Raw genomic sequence first — 13,820 nt, 5'->3', positions numbered from 1 at the left:
TAGTTCTGTGGAAAATGCCATTTTTAGTTTGATAGGGACTGCATTGAATCCGTAGATTGCTTTGGGTAGTATAGTCATTTTCACAATGTTGATTACTCCAATCCAAGAACATGGTGTATCTCTCCATCTGTTTGTATCATCCTTAATTTCTTTCATCGTCTTATAGTTTTCTGCATACAGGTCTTTTGTCTCCTTGGTAGGTTTATTCCTAGGTGTTTTATTCTTTTTGTTGCAGTGGTAAATGGGAGTGTTTCCTTAATTTCTCTTTTAGATTTTCCATCATTAGTGTATAGGAATGCAAGAGATTTCTGTGCATTAATTTTGTATCCTGCTACTTGACCAGATTCATTGACTAGGTCTAGCAGTTTTCTGGTAGCATCTTTAGGATTCTCTGTGTATAGTATCATGTCATCTGCAAACAGTGACAATGTTGCTTCTTTTCCGACTTGGATTCCTTTTATTTCTGTTTCTTCTCTGATTACTGTGGCTAAAACTTCCAAAACTATGTTGAATAATAGTGGTGAGAGTGGGCAACCTTGTCTTGTTCCTGATCTTAGTGGAAATGGTTTCAGTTTTTCACCACTGAGAATGATGTTGGCTGTGGGATTGTCATATATGGCCTTTATTATGTTGAGGTAAGTTCCCTCTGTGCCTACTTTCTGGAGGGTTTTTGCCATAAATGGGTGTTGAATTTTGTCAAAAGCCTTTTCATCTATTGAGATGATTATATGGGTTTTCTCCTTCAATTTGTCAATATGGTCTATCACACTGATTGATTTGCGTGTATTGAAGAATCCTTGCATTCCTGGGATAAACCCTACTTGATCATGGTGTATGATCCTTTTAATGTGCTGTTGGATTCTGTTTGCTAGTATTTCGTTGAGGATTTTCGCATCTATGTTCACCAGTGATATTGGCCTGTAGTTTTTTTTGTGACATCTTTGTCTGGTTTTGGTATCAGGGTGATGGTGACCTCGTAGAATGAGTTGGGGAGTGTTCCTCCCTCTGCTATATTTTGGAAGAGTTTGAGAAGGATGGGTGTTAGCTCTTCTCTAAATGTTTGATAGGATTCTGTATAATATTTTTAATATTATTTATTTTGTTGCTCAAATTGTTTTAGCTTTGGTCACTGGATTGACAGTTCTTTTGGGTTAGTTCCTGTGTCCATTTGATATGCCCTCATCCTTCTCATTTATTTATTTTTGAGCATTTCTTTCCTTTCTAACACTAGACAATACTTCAGGCTTATCTTATATTTCCACTGCCCTAGCCCTAGAATCACCATTCTATCAGAGAGCCCTGGTTCCTTTTCCTGGAGAATGGGATTTAGAAACCAGGATCTGGGCACTAGGTGCTCATTGCTCCACAGTTGGTCACTGCTTCTAGGGCCTCTCAGCGGACAGAGCTAGGAAATGTATGTATGTGAATAAGCCAGGTGTACACGTACATCTGTATTTATTTGTGTCTATTTTAAACTAAATGTAAGTTCATGCTGATATTTCTGACCACAGGGTTCGTTCACCACCCCCTAACTCTGTTTGTTACTTTTTTTCTGACATTGAGAATCCTGGCTCCCATCATCTATAATTATTTACTTATTTAACTCAAGTGTACCTGTAGTACCCCTATGAGAAACAAACTTACCAACTAGAATACTGTGTTTATGACAGGTTTTTTTTGTTTTTTTTTTTTTTACTTTAAACATATCCAATCAGAAGATTGTTTCCCAAGACTTCACAGGCCAGCTCCTTCTTCCCCTCTCCTTTTAGTGCTATGTTACGTATTCGTAATACGGAATGCACTCGTGACAGTATGCTTTCCATCCTGGATCCTCCAACAGGCTTATTTGGCGGGGAGCGGGGGGTTGCATATAGTAAAATTTACTCTTGGAGATGTACAGTTCTATGGGTTTTGACAAATGCCTGGAGTCATGTACCTACCACCACAACATCATACAGAGAAGTTCCATAGCCCGAAAAATTCCATTGTGCAACTCTTTTGAAGTCAAGTACTCCCCCTCCTCTAAACACTAGCAGCCATTGATCTGTTTTAAGTCCCTGTAGTTTTGCCTTTTCCAGAATGTCCTATAAATGGAATCATATAATACGTAGCCTTTTGCATCTGGCTTCTTTCACTGCTTGGCGAGATGCATTTGCGACTCACCTGCGTTGTTGCACGCGTGAACCGTTAGTTCATGTCTTTGATGGCTGGATGGAATCCCATTGTATGGATGTACCACAGTTTATCCATTCACCTACTGAAGCGCATCGTAGTTGTTTCCTGGTTGGGGCAGCTGTGAGCAAGATTGCGATACACACTTACGTACAGGTTTTTCTGAATGTAAATCTTCAGTTCGCTTGGGTAAATAACTGGGACAGGGACCAATGCGTCACAAGATAAATGTATGTTGAACTTTATGAGAAAACACCAAACCCTCTTCCAACATGGCCGCACCATTTTGCATTCCCACCAGCAACACGTAAAAGTTCTAGTTGCTCTGCATCTTCACGAGCACATGGTATCGTCAGGCTTTGCCGCCTTTTTTCTTTTCTTGACGTAAAGTGAAAAGTAAGGCTCTAACCTTATTCTTTGCCAAATATCCAAAACTGAAGCCATTTAAAAATTTTAGTCATTCTACCGTGGGTATAGTGGCAGCTCACTGTGGATTGAATTTGCATTTCCCTAACAACTACTGGCATTGGTTGAACTGACCGTCTTTCCATGAGCTCGTTAGTAATCCATTTTAAAAACTGGGCTGTTAGCTGTCTTGTCAAGTTGCCACAGTTCCTTACGTATTCTGGATCAAAGTCCTTGACCAGACAAGTGACATGTAAACATTTTCTCCAAGTCTATGACTTGTCTTTTCATTCCCTTCGCAGTGTCTTTTACAGAGCAAATGCTTTTAATTTTGATAAAGTCCAGTTTTTCCATTTTTTTCTGCTCACAGACTGAGCTTTTGGTATCAAATCCAGAGACTCTCTCCTGTGTCTTCTTGAAGAGAATTTATAGTTTGTGTTTCATTTTTGTTTTTTCAGTAGGACTGCATACAATACCTTTACATTTTCATTTTCTGATTGTTGATGATCTCCTACACTGTGAGGGGTACGTGCTAAATGTATTAAAATTTACACACACTCATACGTTTATATTTAGGAGATGGTTGTACTACTTTGGGGTGGGGAATCCTTTCTCTTTCAAAAAGCAAAAGATAGGTATCGCTTCAAAATCATAAAAAATGTTCTGTGACAAAACAACCATAATTAAGGTAAAAACACCAAAGATAGACTGGGGGACATACCTGTGCCTCATATGTAACGGGTTAATTATCTCGAGCATAGAAAAAAAAATTCCTACAAATTGACGGACAGAAGTGAGCAAAGGATAAGAACAGATAATCCCACAAGAGGAAAACCAAATAGCCTCCGAGCCACAAGGGGCATCCAGCATAGAAGGAAAGGCACCATGCCCGTCTTCGTCTACACGTGACGGGCCCAGCAAAGGCTGCCAAAGGCCTGTGCGGACATGGATGTGGAGAAGGTGGCATGCACACACACTACTGCTGGAGCCTAATTGATACGACTTCTTGGGAAAACAATCCAGCCACACCTACTAAACTTACCAAGGAAGCACCCTCTCACCTGCCTCAATATGTCAGGTTTTCGTAAAGATGGATGGGTGCATCATCGTCTTAAAGTAGCGGCTTAAAGCTAATGGAACCAAATGTCCGTCACACGTGGAATGGCTGAGTCAACTGTGGTAGATCTAAGCTACGGACTGTTACGCAATTACTAAAATAAGACTTAGATCCATGTCTAAATACCTGTAGAAAAATGAGATGGGCGCATTGCAGTGACAGGAACAGAGCCGTCACGTGTGTGTAAGTGCAAGTCCCACCGGGTGTCAGCTGCTCTCGTGAGCAGAGGGATGAGCTGGGAATCTAGTTGGCGGTTAACGCTGATGACCTCGGGGAAGGAAGGCCTTCAGGAGTCTTTGAGCTGTGTCCCTTTTTACAAGTAATTCGTTATTTTACAACAAAAACTTTAAATGGAAAAATTAAAAAGGTCCAGATTGAAAACCAGGGGACTGGTAATTATTCTCAGTCAGCCCGGAACACCAGCACCTGCTCACTGCGGGTGGGCCCGGGAGTCTGAATGCCAACACCAGCCGTCGGGGTGGTTCCTGTGCCTCCCTCAGGGTGCGGGTGGCGGACGCGAGGGGCCAGGAGCTCTGTGGCTGCCCCTTCCTCCCCGGCTTGCGACGCTCTGTGAGCAGGAGCCCTACCGCCCAGGGTCTTCACGGATGCATCAAAAGCCATCCAGCCACGTGACAGTGACAGCGTGGGGATGAGAGTCAGTGTCTTAGCAGACCTGTGCTTGGCAGCTGTGTTCTATTCTTGACCTGAACGTCTGGTGTGAACCTGGGGAGAGGCCCAGACACCTGAGCTCAGCCCAGGCACAGTCCTCACGCTGAGGGGTGTCATCGGCTCTCAACTGCTCCTTGACCACTGTGGCCTCAGGCGCGCGGGGGCCGTCGGTCCCCCCCGCCCCCGCCAGTCCTCCGTGCCGAGGCTTCGTACGCCATCTGCGCTCCTCACCCAGCCCTGGGAGTAGATATCTTACCCGTCTGTGGGAAGGCTCCAGGGGCACAGGTCCGCCCCACAGCCAGGGTAGCAGCTTGGGGCGAGCATCTCAGCTCTGAGCAACCCTGGGCCCCCTCTGCCATCAAGCCTTCCATGGAAGCCTGACGTGCTGTCCCGCATCTTTGCCCACAGTGAAAAAGAGCCCCACGCTGCTGGAAGTGAGCACGGCCCATTTCACGAGAACCAACAGCTTTGCCGAGGACCTGGACCTGGAAGGGGAGACCCTGCTGGCGCCCATCACCCACGTGTCGCAGTGAGTGTCCGCTCACCCAGGGGTGATGAGCTAGAAGGGCGTGGGGCTCAGTGCTGGACCGGGGCTCAGGTCTCCTCACTCAGTGCCCACCGCTCGCCGCCTGCCCTCGGCAACCTGGGGCCACCGACCACCGGGGGCTGGCCTCAGTGCCCGGGCACCAGGCGGGGAGGAGAGCAAGGGCATTTCCCGCCGAGTCTGGGAACGTGATCCTCTTGTTTTGACTTACGGAAAACCAGACTGATCGTTTTCCACTTGTTTTCGTGCTTTGCGCGTCTGAGAAGATTGTTTTTCTCTCCCCTAGCCCCCTCCCCTGCCCCCCCAAAAAAGAGACGACTTTGTTTTTCGCATTTCCCCGGTGGAACCCTGGCCAAAGCCACGGGGCAGATGCCGACTGCTGTCTGCCAGTTGCCGCTGCTGTCCTCAGGGGCTCCTTCAGGTGGAGGAAATGGCTGATTTTCCACGCCTTCCAGTTGGCCTGCCCCCGAGGCACAGCTGGCCTGGGACGCATGCCTGTCCTCCCCCACCGTCGCGGTATCGCCAGGCCAATCCCTGGGGCCCGGCCATGGTGTGATTCCCCCCCGACGTGACTCAGTGCTCCCGGCTAGGGCGCCCAGTGGTGACAGCCTGTGGCGGGGTCAGTGGGACACTCGGGCCCATTCTGGCCACTGCCCCCCTGGGGATTCCCCTAGAGAAGTCTTTCTGTGCTGGGATGTGTGAGCGGCGCTCTCAGCCCTTCTGAGGGTCACTTGCTGGCCTTCTTTCCTTCTCTCCGCGGAGTCACTAAAGCGTGTTTCGGCTCTCCGGACTCTCTAAGGGTCTCGAGGTTGTCCTGAACCATGTGCATCTCTCTGGAAGTGAGGCCCCGGGCTGGCTGCCTTTGCTGCCGGCCAGGTGTGGCCTTTGCCCTGCAGATGACTGAGGAATCGGGACCCGAACCGCAGGGCCTCCTGGCTGCTCTGTAACCAGAGGACTGACAGAGTCGGGGAGCCAGAGTGAGGGGAGGGTTGGACAGTCTCAAGGTGGTACCATGATCAGACAGGAGGGCCTACCATCCTTGCAGGCCCCCAGGCTCACAGGGAAGTTGGCAGCACCCCATCGATAGCAGGGTGTGCACAGAACACATTCTCAGGCTCGGCGGGAGCCACCCAGGTCCCTGGGAAGCGGCGTTATTCACCCTCGTGGACTCGGCACCGGAGCAAGCTTCCAGGCCACCCCTGGGGATGTGGCTGTGACCCCTGGGCCCATCCCGGAGATGACCTGATAGGCTCGCTTGATAAATGGGCAAGGGCGGAGGCGTGAGCAGTGGCGGGTGCCGGATGGGATGGGCAGGTGCAGGTCAGCGTCCCAAGGCAGAATGCCAGCTTACCACTCTGGCTGAGGCCTGTACCGAATCTGGGGCACAAAGGACGCCAGAGCAGTAAAGGTTGCAGTTTTGTGGCTGGTGTCTGCAGTCCGGGTGGCAGTCCCTGCTCAGAGCGAGGACGGCCGAGAGCCTGCTGGGAACCATGACCCTCACGTGGGCGGATAGCACCCAGGCCTCACTGTGCCGCTCAGCCTGCCCCTTCCTGTCCTCCTGGCCGCTCTCTTCCTGCCAGAGCTCACTCTCCTTTGTTCTCTCAGCTGTGGCCTGGCCCCCAGAACGCACATGCAAGGAGTTGCCCCCCGGGTGGACAGGGCCATCACCCACCATCCATCCAGCGGGGCAGTCAGTCTTCACCAGCTCCCCGGGCCCTGCGAGGCCCCTGCAGAGAGGCCCAGGGTGAGGGTGGTGAGGCTGGGGACCGAGGTGGCCCAAAGCCGAGCTCACAGCTGCCTTTCACAGTCCCCCCTTTTGAAGCGAGGTCCGTGTGTGTTGGCATCTGCGTGCACCACGTTTCCCAAGGCTAGAGGCCGCCCACCTGCCCAGGGAGCCCCAGGAGGGAACTCAAGCCAGTGTAACTGCACCGTCAGAGGAGCCTGGCCGTTTCTCGTCTTCCCTCCTCCAAGAGAGAGGCGCCAAGCTCTCTCTGCTTGCTGTGGGCCTGGGGCATCACCAACCAGAGAGCCGGTGGTGGGCCTTCTGGGTCTAGCGGTCCCATGATGTGGCCCGCTGGTTGTAGCAGGAGTGGTCCCCTCCAGCGCCGGTTGGGCCTAGGCAGTCCTCACCCGGTAGAGTCCTCGCCCCAGAACCTGTGAACCAGTACAGACCCTGGAGATGAGCCAGCTGGGAAGGTGGGAAGGAGCCTAGGCGTGGTGCTAGGAGGAAGGGTCTGCAGTGAAGGCTGGGAGCGAAAAGACCGAGGCTGCAGTCGAAAGGACACCTCCAGGCACTGTGGTCTGGTCAAGACGGAGTCAAGGTTGAGACGGCAAGGGATCTGCGTGCCCACGTCCTCAGTAGTCAGAGTACTGCTCGGGGGAGCCCAGGTGGGGAAGGGGGGATGTAGGCACAGTGAAAGAGATGGTGGGGGCCTCAGACCTAGGCGCCCCCAGGGCTGCAGGCTGGGTAGAGGCCCCACCCCACCATGGCTGGGGAAGGAGGTGGCACCGACGGGCACCATGCTTACTTAGGGCTGTGACTGCCGGCAGGGCAGGGCAGGGCAGGGCAGGGAGGGGGATGGCCAGGCCTCGGTGCCCATGCTGGGGCCACATTCCTTTGCCTCCCGCACGGCCCGCCTGGTGATTGATGCCCCTAATTAAACTCGGCTCCAGCCGCTCGGGGACCCGTCTCGGCTCCTGCGGGCAGCTCAGCCCCACGGACTCCATGCGGGGAAGAGAGGGGCGCACGCCCTGGTGTGTGTAAGGGATGGGGGGTGTGCGCGGGGGTCTCACAGCGGGCAGAGTGGGTGGGAGGCAGTTACTGAAAAACAGATCCATTTTTCTTCAGCATTTTACTGATGTTAAATGTATTACCATCTTGGGCCAGTTCCAGGATTCAAATTAAAAGCATAAATAAAGACACATTTTGTTTCCATCTCAAGCTCTCCCCGCCCGCTGGGCCCCAGGGAGGTGAGGTCACTGCAGCCTTGATTACGGGAAGGTCCCTGGGGCTGGGCGAAGCTCCTCTTTCCGGGGCCTGTTGGCCGTCGGTGGAGCGAGGGGTCAGGGGATTGGGGGTCAGCAAGCCAGCCTGGTGCAACCGAGGGGGTCGCCAGCGAGCAGGGCCCAGGGTGCAGTGGGCTGGGGAGACACGGTAGCTTTGGGCACTCCAGCCCCACAGGCAAGCCCCTGGGCAGCTCCAGGGCCCTCACACGAATCTGGGTGGCCGGGCTGGAGTCTCACCCACACCTTTCAGGAAGATAGTCTTCCAGGGCCAGCAGGGCCAGCAGGCGGCTCGTCTGCATTTGTGCACCGCCCCCCCCCCCCCCCCGCCCCTCACCCAGTCTGGCCACAGGGCTTCCAAGGAGCAAGTGTGAGGCAGGAGACGAGGCATCTGGGGGAGTGGGGCGTAGCGGAGCCCTGCTCCCCGGGAGCTGGGGTGAGTTCCTAGGCTCCTACCCCCTGAGGGGAGGGCCACCCCTGTGTGCATCCCTGTGCCTTGCACACGGCGTCCCATCTGGGACAGCCTTGGCACTCCTCTGCAGCCATGAGATTCCTGCTCATCTTTCCAAGGCCCTCTCAAGTCATCCCCTCTCAAGGAGGCGCAGGACGTCCACAGGCCAGGCAGCCGCGTCCTCCTCCAGCCCTGAGGCCCTCTGTACCAGCTCCCTGAGCCCTAGTACGGGGCCTGGGACTCCTTTTTGGGTACCTGTCTCCCAGGATCCTCGGCTCCTGGGGAGCAGGCGATGTGCGGCTCCCCTGGGCCTCTCCCTATCTGGCACCCCCTCAAGCCCCAGCCTGGAGGGAGCTCCAGGACTATGGCTCCCACCCCCAGGGCAGACAGGGGCCCCCAGCCAGCACCTCCCGAGGAGGAGATGAAGCAAGGGCTGTGGGCGCCTCAGCATGGGTGCTGGCATGAAGGGCCAGGGGCGGCTGGGTCAGAACTGGCCTCGGCATCAGGACCTGTGGCTCTGAGCTCCAGGGCTGTGTGTGGGCGTGGCCTGGGTACCCTTTCTCTCAGCAGCCTTGGGAGACTGCGGCCATTCCTATGGAGTCCTCCCCACGGCTGCAGTCAGCCAGGAGTGGCCTGGCACCCACATCTGCCCCACCGGTTGCATGTGGACACCCAAGACAGGTAGTTCAAGTGGCCAGACCCTCTGTGAGCACAGCAGCCTGTGGTTTCCCTGAAGGGTCCCTCCAGGAGAGTTGGTCCCTGGTTCCTCCATCTCTTTCATCACGGCATCTCGGATGGGCGGGATTCAGCTCTTTTTAACTAGCCACCACTCTGTCCCGCTCTGCAGGGGGAGGAGTTCGGTTAGCACCCTGTACACCAAGATAGGCACAGGGCAGGCCAGGGGTCTTCTAGGAAAGGAAAGCAGAGGGAAGGCAAGGCCAAGGCTGGGGCGCTACAGGTCGCCCACCAGGTGACCACAAGCAAGCACGCTCACACACACTCACACACACTCACACACACCCAGCGAGCACATACTTGCAGGCCTCCTGCGACATGACAGCCTGGAGATCCTTGAGCAAAACCAGCCCTGTGTGCGTTAATTAGAATTTCCATGTCTTCAACTTTCTCCTGGACCCTGCGGAATCTCACGCCAAAACGTTCGAGTTTCTCTTCTCCAGCAAGGCCGCTGTGGCCTGGCTTTCATCCACATCACTACTAATGTCTCCTGAAATCTGCATTTGTCAGCGAGGCCAGGGCCAGCCCCATGCCTTCTGGAAACGGGGGCAAATGTCACAAGGCTTGGTCCTGCACTCAGCTCCGTGGACCAGGGGTACTAGCTCTGTTGATGGGACTAGGTTTGCTTGGGACGTTTCAGAGACACCCAGGGCCCACTGCGGCCCACACCCATGGACCCTGGAGGCATCAGGCACTGCACCTCTGCGAACACCCAAGCCCCTCGCTCTGTTTCTCACCCTGCAAACTTTGGTGGGAAAGGACGGAGAGGCCTTTCTGGGGCCAGTGTCCGGGGGGATAAAGGAGGGGGCTTGCCAGGAACAGATGAGGCTAGTTTGTCTTTCCAGACCACTGTCCTGTCTTCTTCGGAGCTCCAGACCACCTCTGTCTGCACAAGGTGCCAGGGAAGCCCCGTGGGAGCCCGCCCGGGAGGGCTGTGCGAGGCTACATGAGTCACAGGCTCCCCGTCAGAGCCTCACAGCTCCGGCCAGGCGCAAACCCGTCTCTGAAATGCACGGGGGGATTAAATGTTCTCCTAATTAAATTAAAAGCGAGGCGGAGTGGCTCAGTGGGAAAGAGACGGGACTGGGAATCGGATGCCCTCAATCTGGCTCCCAGCCTGCACCAGCCCAGCTGCGGGCTGCCCCCGGAGGCCCCCTAACCTCTGGGAGCCTCGCTTCCTCCATCTGAGCATGAGAGGAGGACGCAGCCAGTCTCCCAGGGCTGCTGCTCTGGGGAGTGGGCCCACTGTCTGGGTGGGAGGCCCAGAGGAAAGCGGGGAGGCTCCTTACTTCCTCAGAAGCCATCCATAACCCCCGGCCCAGGCCCAGGCGCTCTCAGGCCCCGCTCAGCAATCTCCGTGGTGCAGGCCCTCAGCAAGGCTAGCGTGGACCGGGCTAGGGCTAGGGTTAGGGTAGCGCTGGAGGAGAGACCGTCCACACCCTAGAAGTGGCTGGGGAAAATGACTGCACAGACCGCACGGGTGTTGATGTGGAGACATTTCTCGCCGTCGGGGAGTACCACACAGCTCCCTCTTGGGCTCTGCTTGAACCTAGAAGGGGAGACTGAGTCCCAAGGCAGCCTGATCAGGAAGCCTGAGGTGTGTGTCCCCTGAGCCGAGGGTGGAGGGTGCTTGTGGGCAGACCCAGCCCCTCTGCAGGCCTGGGTCGTCCATCTCTCAAGTCAAGTTTAGAAAGGATTGTCCTTGCACACAGGACACAGTTTTCGACTTGAAGGATGAAGTGCACACAGATGAGTACACAGATCTCAAGTGTACTGCTTTATGCATTTTCAGCCCCTGGCACTCATGTAACCAGCCCCCAGCTGAGCCAGCAGAACCTCCCGGGAAGCCCCTAGGCTCCCGCTTCCTGTCACTGATGCCCACGGGTAACCAGTGTCCTGGCTTCTAGCAACAGGACTCAGCTCTCTGCCCGTTCTTGAACCTTCTATCGAGAGACTCACACAGTGCACGCGCCCGTCTGTCCGAGTCCCCGGGAGCCCCGCCGTCTGGCTGAAGAGAGCAGTGCCTCCCTCTTTCCTTGCCGGCTGGCACCCCGCTGTGTGAATGGCCTACACTTTGGTTATCCATTCTCCTTGGATGGCCACTTGGACAATTTCCAAGGCAGGGTTGTTATCATTATTGCTAAGAATATTCTGTCTAGTCTCTGATGAACATATGGGCTGCTTTCTGGCATGTGCCTAGGTGCGGAGTTGCCAGGTCACTGGACGGGCTTGTTGACTTTCAATAAACATTGACTAACAGTTTCCCAAAGCAGGCATATACCACTTCCACTCCCACCAGTGGCATGGGGGCATTCTGGCTGCTCTGTATCCTAACACTGGGCATTCTCCATCACTTCCCTTCTAGCCATACTGGTGTCTGGTGGCATCAAATTGTGATTTTAATTTGCAGTAAGCCAATGGCTAATACAGCTGAGCCCCTTTCTACGTGATTATTGTTTAGTTGGATATCGTCCTTTGTAAAATGCCCACGTCGGCTGCCCACTTTCTATTGGGTTATCTTTTCTTTTGATTGTAGGAGTTCTGTCTTTACCCTGGACATGAGTCGTTGGTCAGATTATTTGGAATATATATATATATATATATATACACACAACACCTCTCCCTCTGCAGGTCGCCCTTTTCCTCTCTCGAGGTGTCTTTTGATGAACAGAAGGGCTTAATTTTAAGGTGATCCAGTTAATCAAACATTTCCTCTCTGGAGAGTGCTATTTGTGTCCTATTTAAGAAACTCTGACTACTCCAAGGTCATAAAGATATCCTGCTTTTTTCTAAAGCTTTAATAGTTCACCTTTCACACGGAGAGCTCCAGTCCGCCTGGAAACAATTTTTGCATGCAGTACGAGGCTGAGGTCAGGGTACAGTTTTCCCCCATTTGGATATCCAGCTGGACTCGGCACCCTTTACTGAAAAGACCATCCTTTCTCCACTGCCCTACCATATCGGCATCGTTACAAACCAGCTCACTGTCTACACGCGGCTCTGTTTGTGGACCCTGTTCGCTTCCATGAGTCAGGTTTCAGTTCTTCTTTTTTGCCAGGGCCATGTTTCATCATCACTATAGTTTGATACCAGCCCCGGACAGCTGATCAAGCAGGCTCCAGCCAGTTCTCCTGCCTTGCTTGGCTGTCTTTGTGTGGCACCTGTCTCTCCATCCATGTGCCAGTTTCCACAGGAAACTTCTAACAGGTACGGCAGCTCTCTAGATGACTTCTAACAGGTACGGCAGCTCTCTAGATGACTTCTAACAGGTACGGCAGCTCTCTAGATGACTTCTAACAGGTACGGCAGCTCTCTAGATGACTTCTAACAGGTACGGCAGCTCTCTAGATGACTGTGGGGAGAATGAACATCTTTACTACGTTGAGTCTTTGCAGCTGTGGTCTCGGCGTGTCCCTCGTTTATTGAGGTCGTCTTTCATTTCTCCTACCGTGTCCTGCAGTTTTCAGTGCAGTGATTATGCGCCCCTTGTCTGAGATTTATTCTTCCTTGTTAGCTGGTGTTGGTTATGGGTTCACCAAGCCTGGGGACACTGCCTACCGGCGGACTCTGGCCAGCCTGGCTCATTTTATCCTGCCCATGGGTGCCAGGGCAGCCACCTCACCCGAGCCTCGGTGCCCTCTTGCAGACATGAGGGATGTGTCTCATGGTGCTGGTGTTAGCTTCTGAGAAGATGGGGTCAGGCATCCAGCTGTGCACCTGATTCAGGGAAGTGCCTGCCCAACAGCAGACAGTGTAAAACGTCACCTTATGATGAGAGGCCCCACGGGGACATCCCTTACGCGGCCTGAGAGCTTCTGAAACCACCAGGTCACAAGCTTCCGTGGGACACAGATGAGGTCACAGTGCGCCACCGTTAGGTGTCGTCCTTATTTAACAAGATACACCTGGAGGCCCCAAAGCCCCGGGCCCCAGGATGGGCTAGCGGCAGAGGGGAGATGCAGACCCACAACCCACAGCGTCTCGCCCCTGGGAGAGGGGCTCACGAGCTGTCCTGGCCCCTGTGGAGGTGCAGGGAGAAACCTGGCGCCCACTGTGCTACTCTTGGGGGGAATGCAGAGGACCATGCCCCACGGTGGTCACAGGTGCCCCGCCATGCCTCTGCCCTCTGTTCTCATCACAGTCGGGCTCGCCTGCCAAGGATGGCACCCATCTTCAAGCAGAGTGAGGACCAGGGCAGGCCACAAACCCTGCCTTCCCCTGGTGCTGTGCTTGGCACGGAAGGGAAGCGCACGGTACCTCTAGGGTTCCGAGCGACTCGCAGGCTGCACAGCCCGAACGTGGCAGCAGCGTTCATAGACCTGGTGGCTTTCAGGTGCTTGGGAGAGGGTGAGCCTCTGGCAGTATCGACTGAGCCCGTGCCGTGTGTACGTCCCGTGTCAGGGGTGGGAGGGGCGCTGCTGCTGGCCGAGTCTTCAGTAGGGCCCTGCGAGCGCTTCGTCAGTCAGTCCCCCGATTCACAGGACTGGGCCTTGCCGGCGTCACCCGTGAGGTAGCGGCAGTCTCTAGGGGAGCCCCGGTCTGTGATGGGGAAGCTGGACTGGCACCCTGAGGGCTGGCAAGCAGGGGGTGGGGAGGTAACTAGCCAGCAGAGGCAAAGAAGCCTGGCCTCTGGTTTGGGTCTGTGCCCCCGAAGTGTTTCTATGGCCCTCCGGGCAGGAGAGAACAGTCCGTGCAGAGACGGCCTGTGCGCTGGTTGGGTGACT

The 13,820-nt window shown here is 54.2% G+C and overlaps 1 protein-coding gene across 3 annotated transcripts in view; it reads left to right on the top strand.

The window, feature by feature from the left end:
* Positions 1 to 13,820, top strand: part of KCNQ1 (potassium voltage-gated channel subfamily Q member 1) — a 348,883-nt gene that overhangs the window by 158,821 nt on the left and 176,242 nt on the right. For all 3 annotated transcript variants that reach the window (XM_065881697.1, XM_065881696.1, XM_065881695.1), the window contains one exon: positions 4,772 to 4,892. In XM_065881697.1, the coding sequence (XP_065737769.1) occupies positions 4,772 to 4,892 (121 nt within the window). The remainder of the gene's footprint in view (positions 1 to 4,771; positions 4,893 to 13,820) is intronic.

Source organism: Phocoena phocoena, chromosome 8 (assembly GCF_963924675.1).
Source record: "Phocoena phocoena chromosome 8, mPhoPho1.1, whole genome shotgun sequence".
Classification (NCBI taxonomy): Eukaryota; Metazoa; Chordata; class Mammalia; order Artiodactyla; family Phocoenidae; genus Phocoena; species Phocoena phocoena.
Note: the sequence above shows the minus strand (reverse complement) of the source record. Positions and strands in the feature narration are given on the sequence as shown.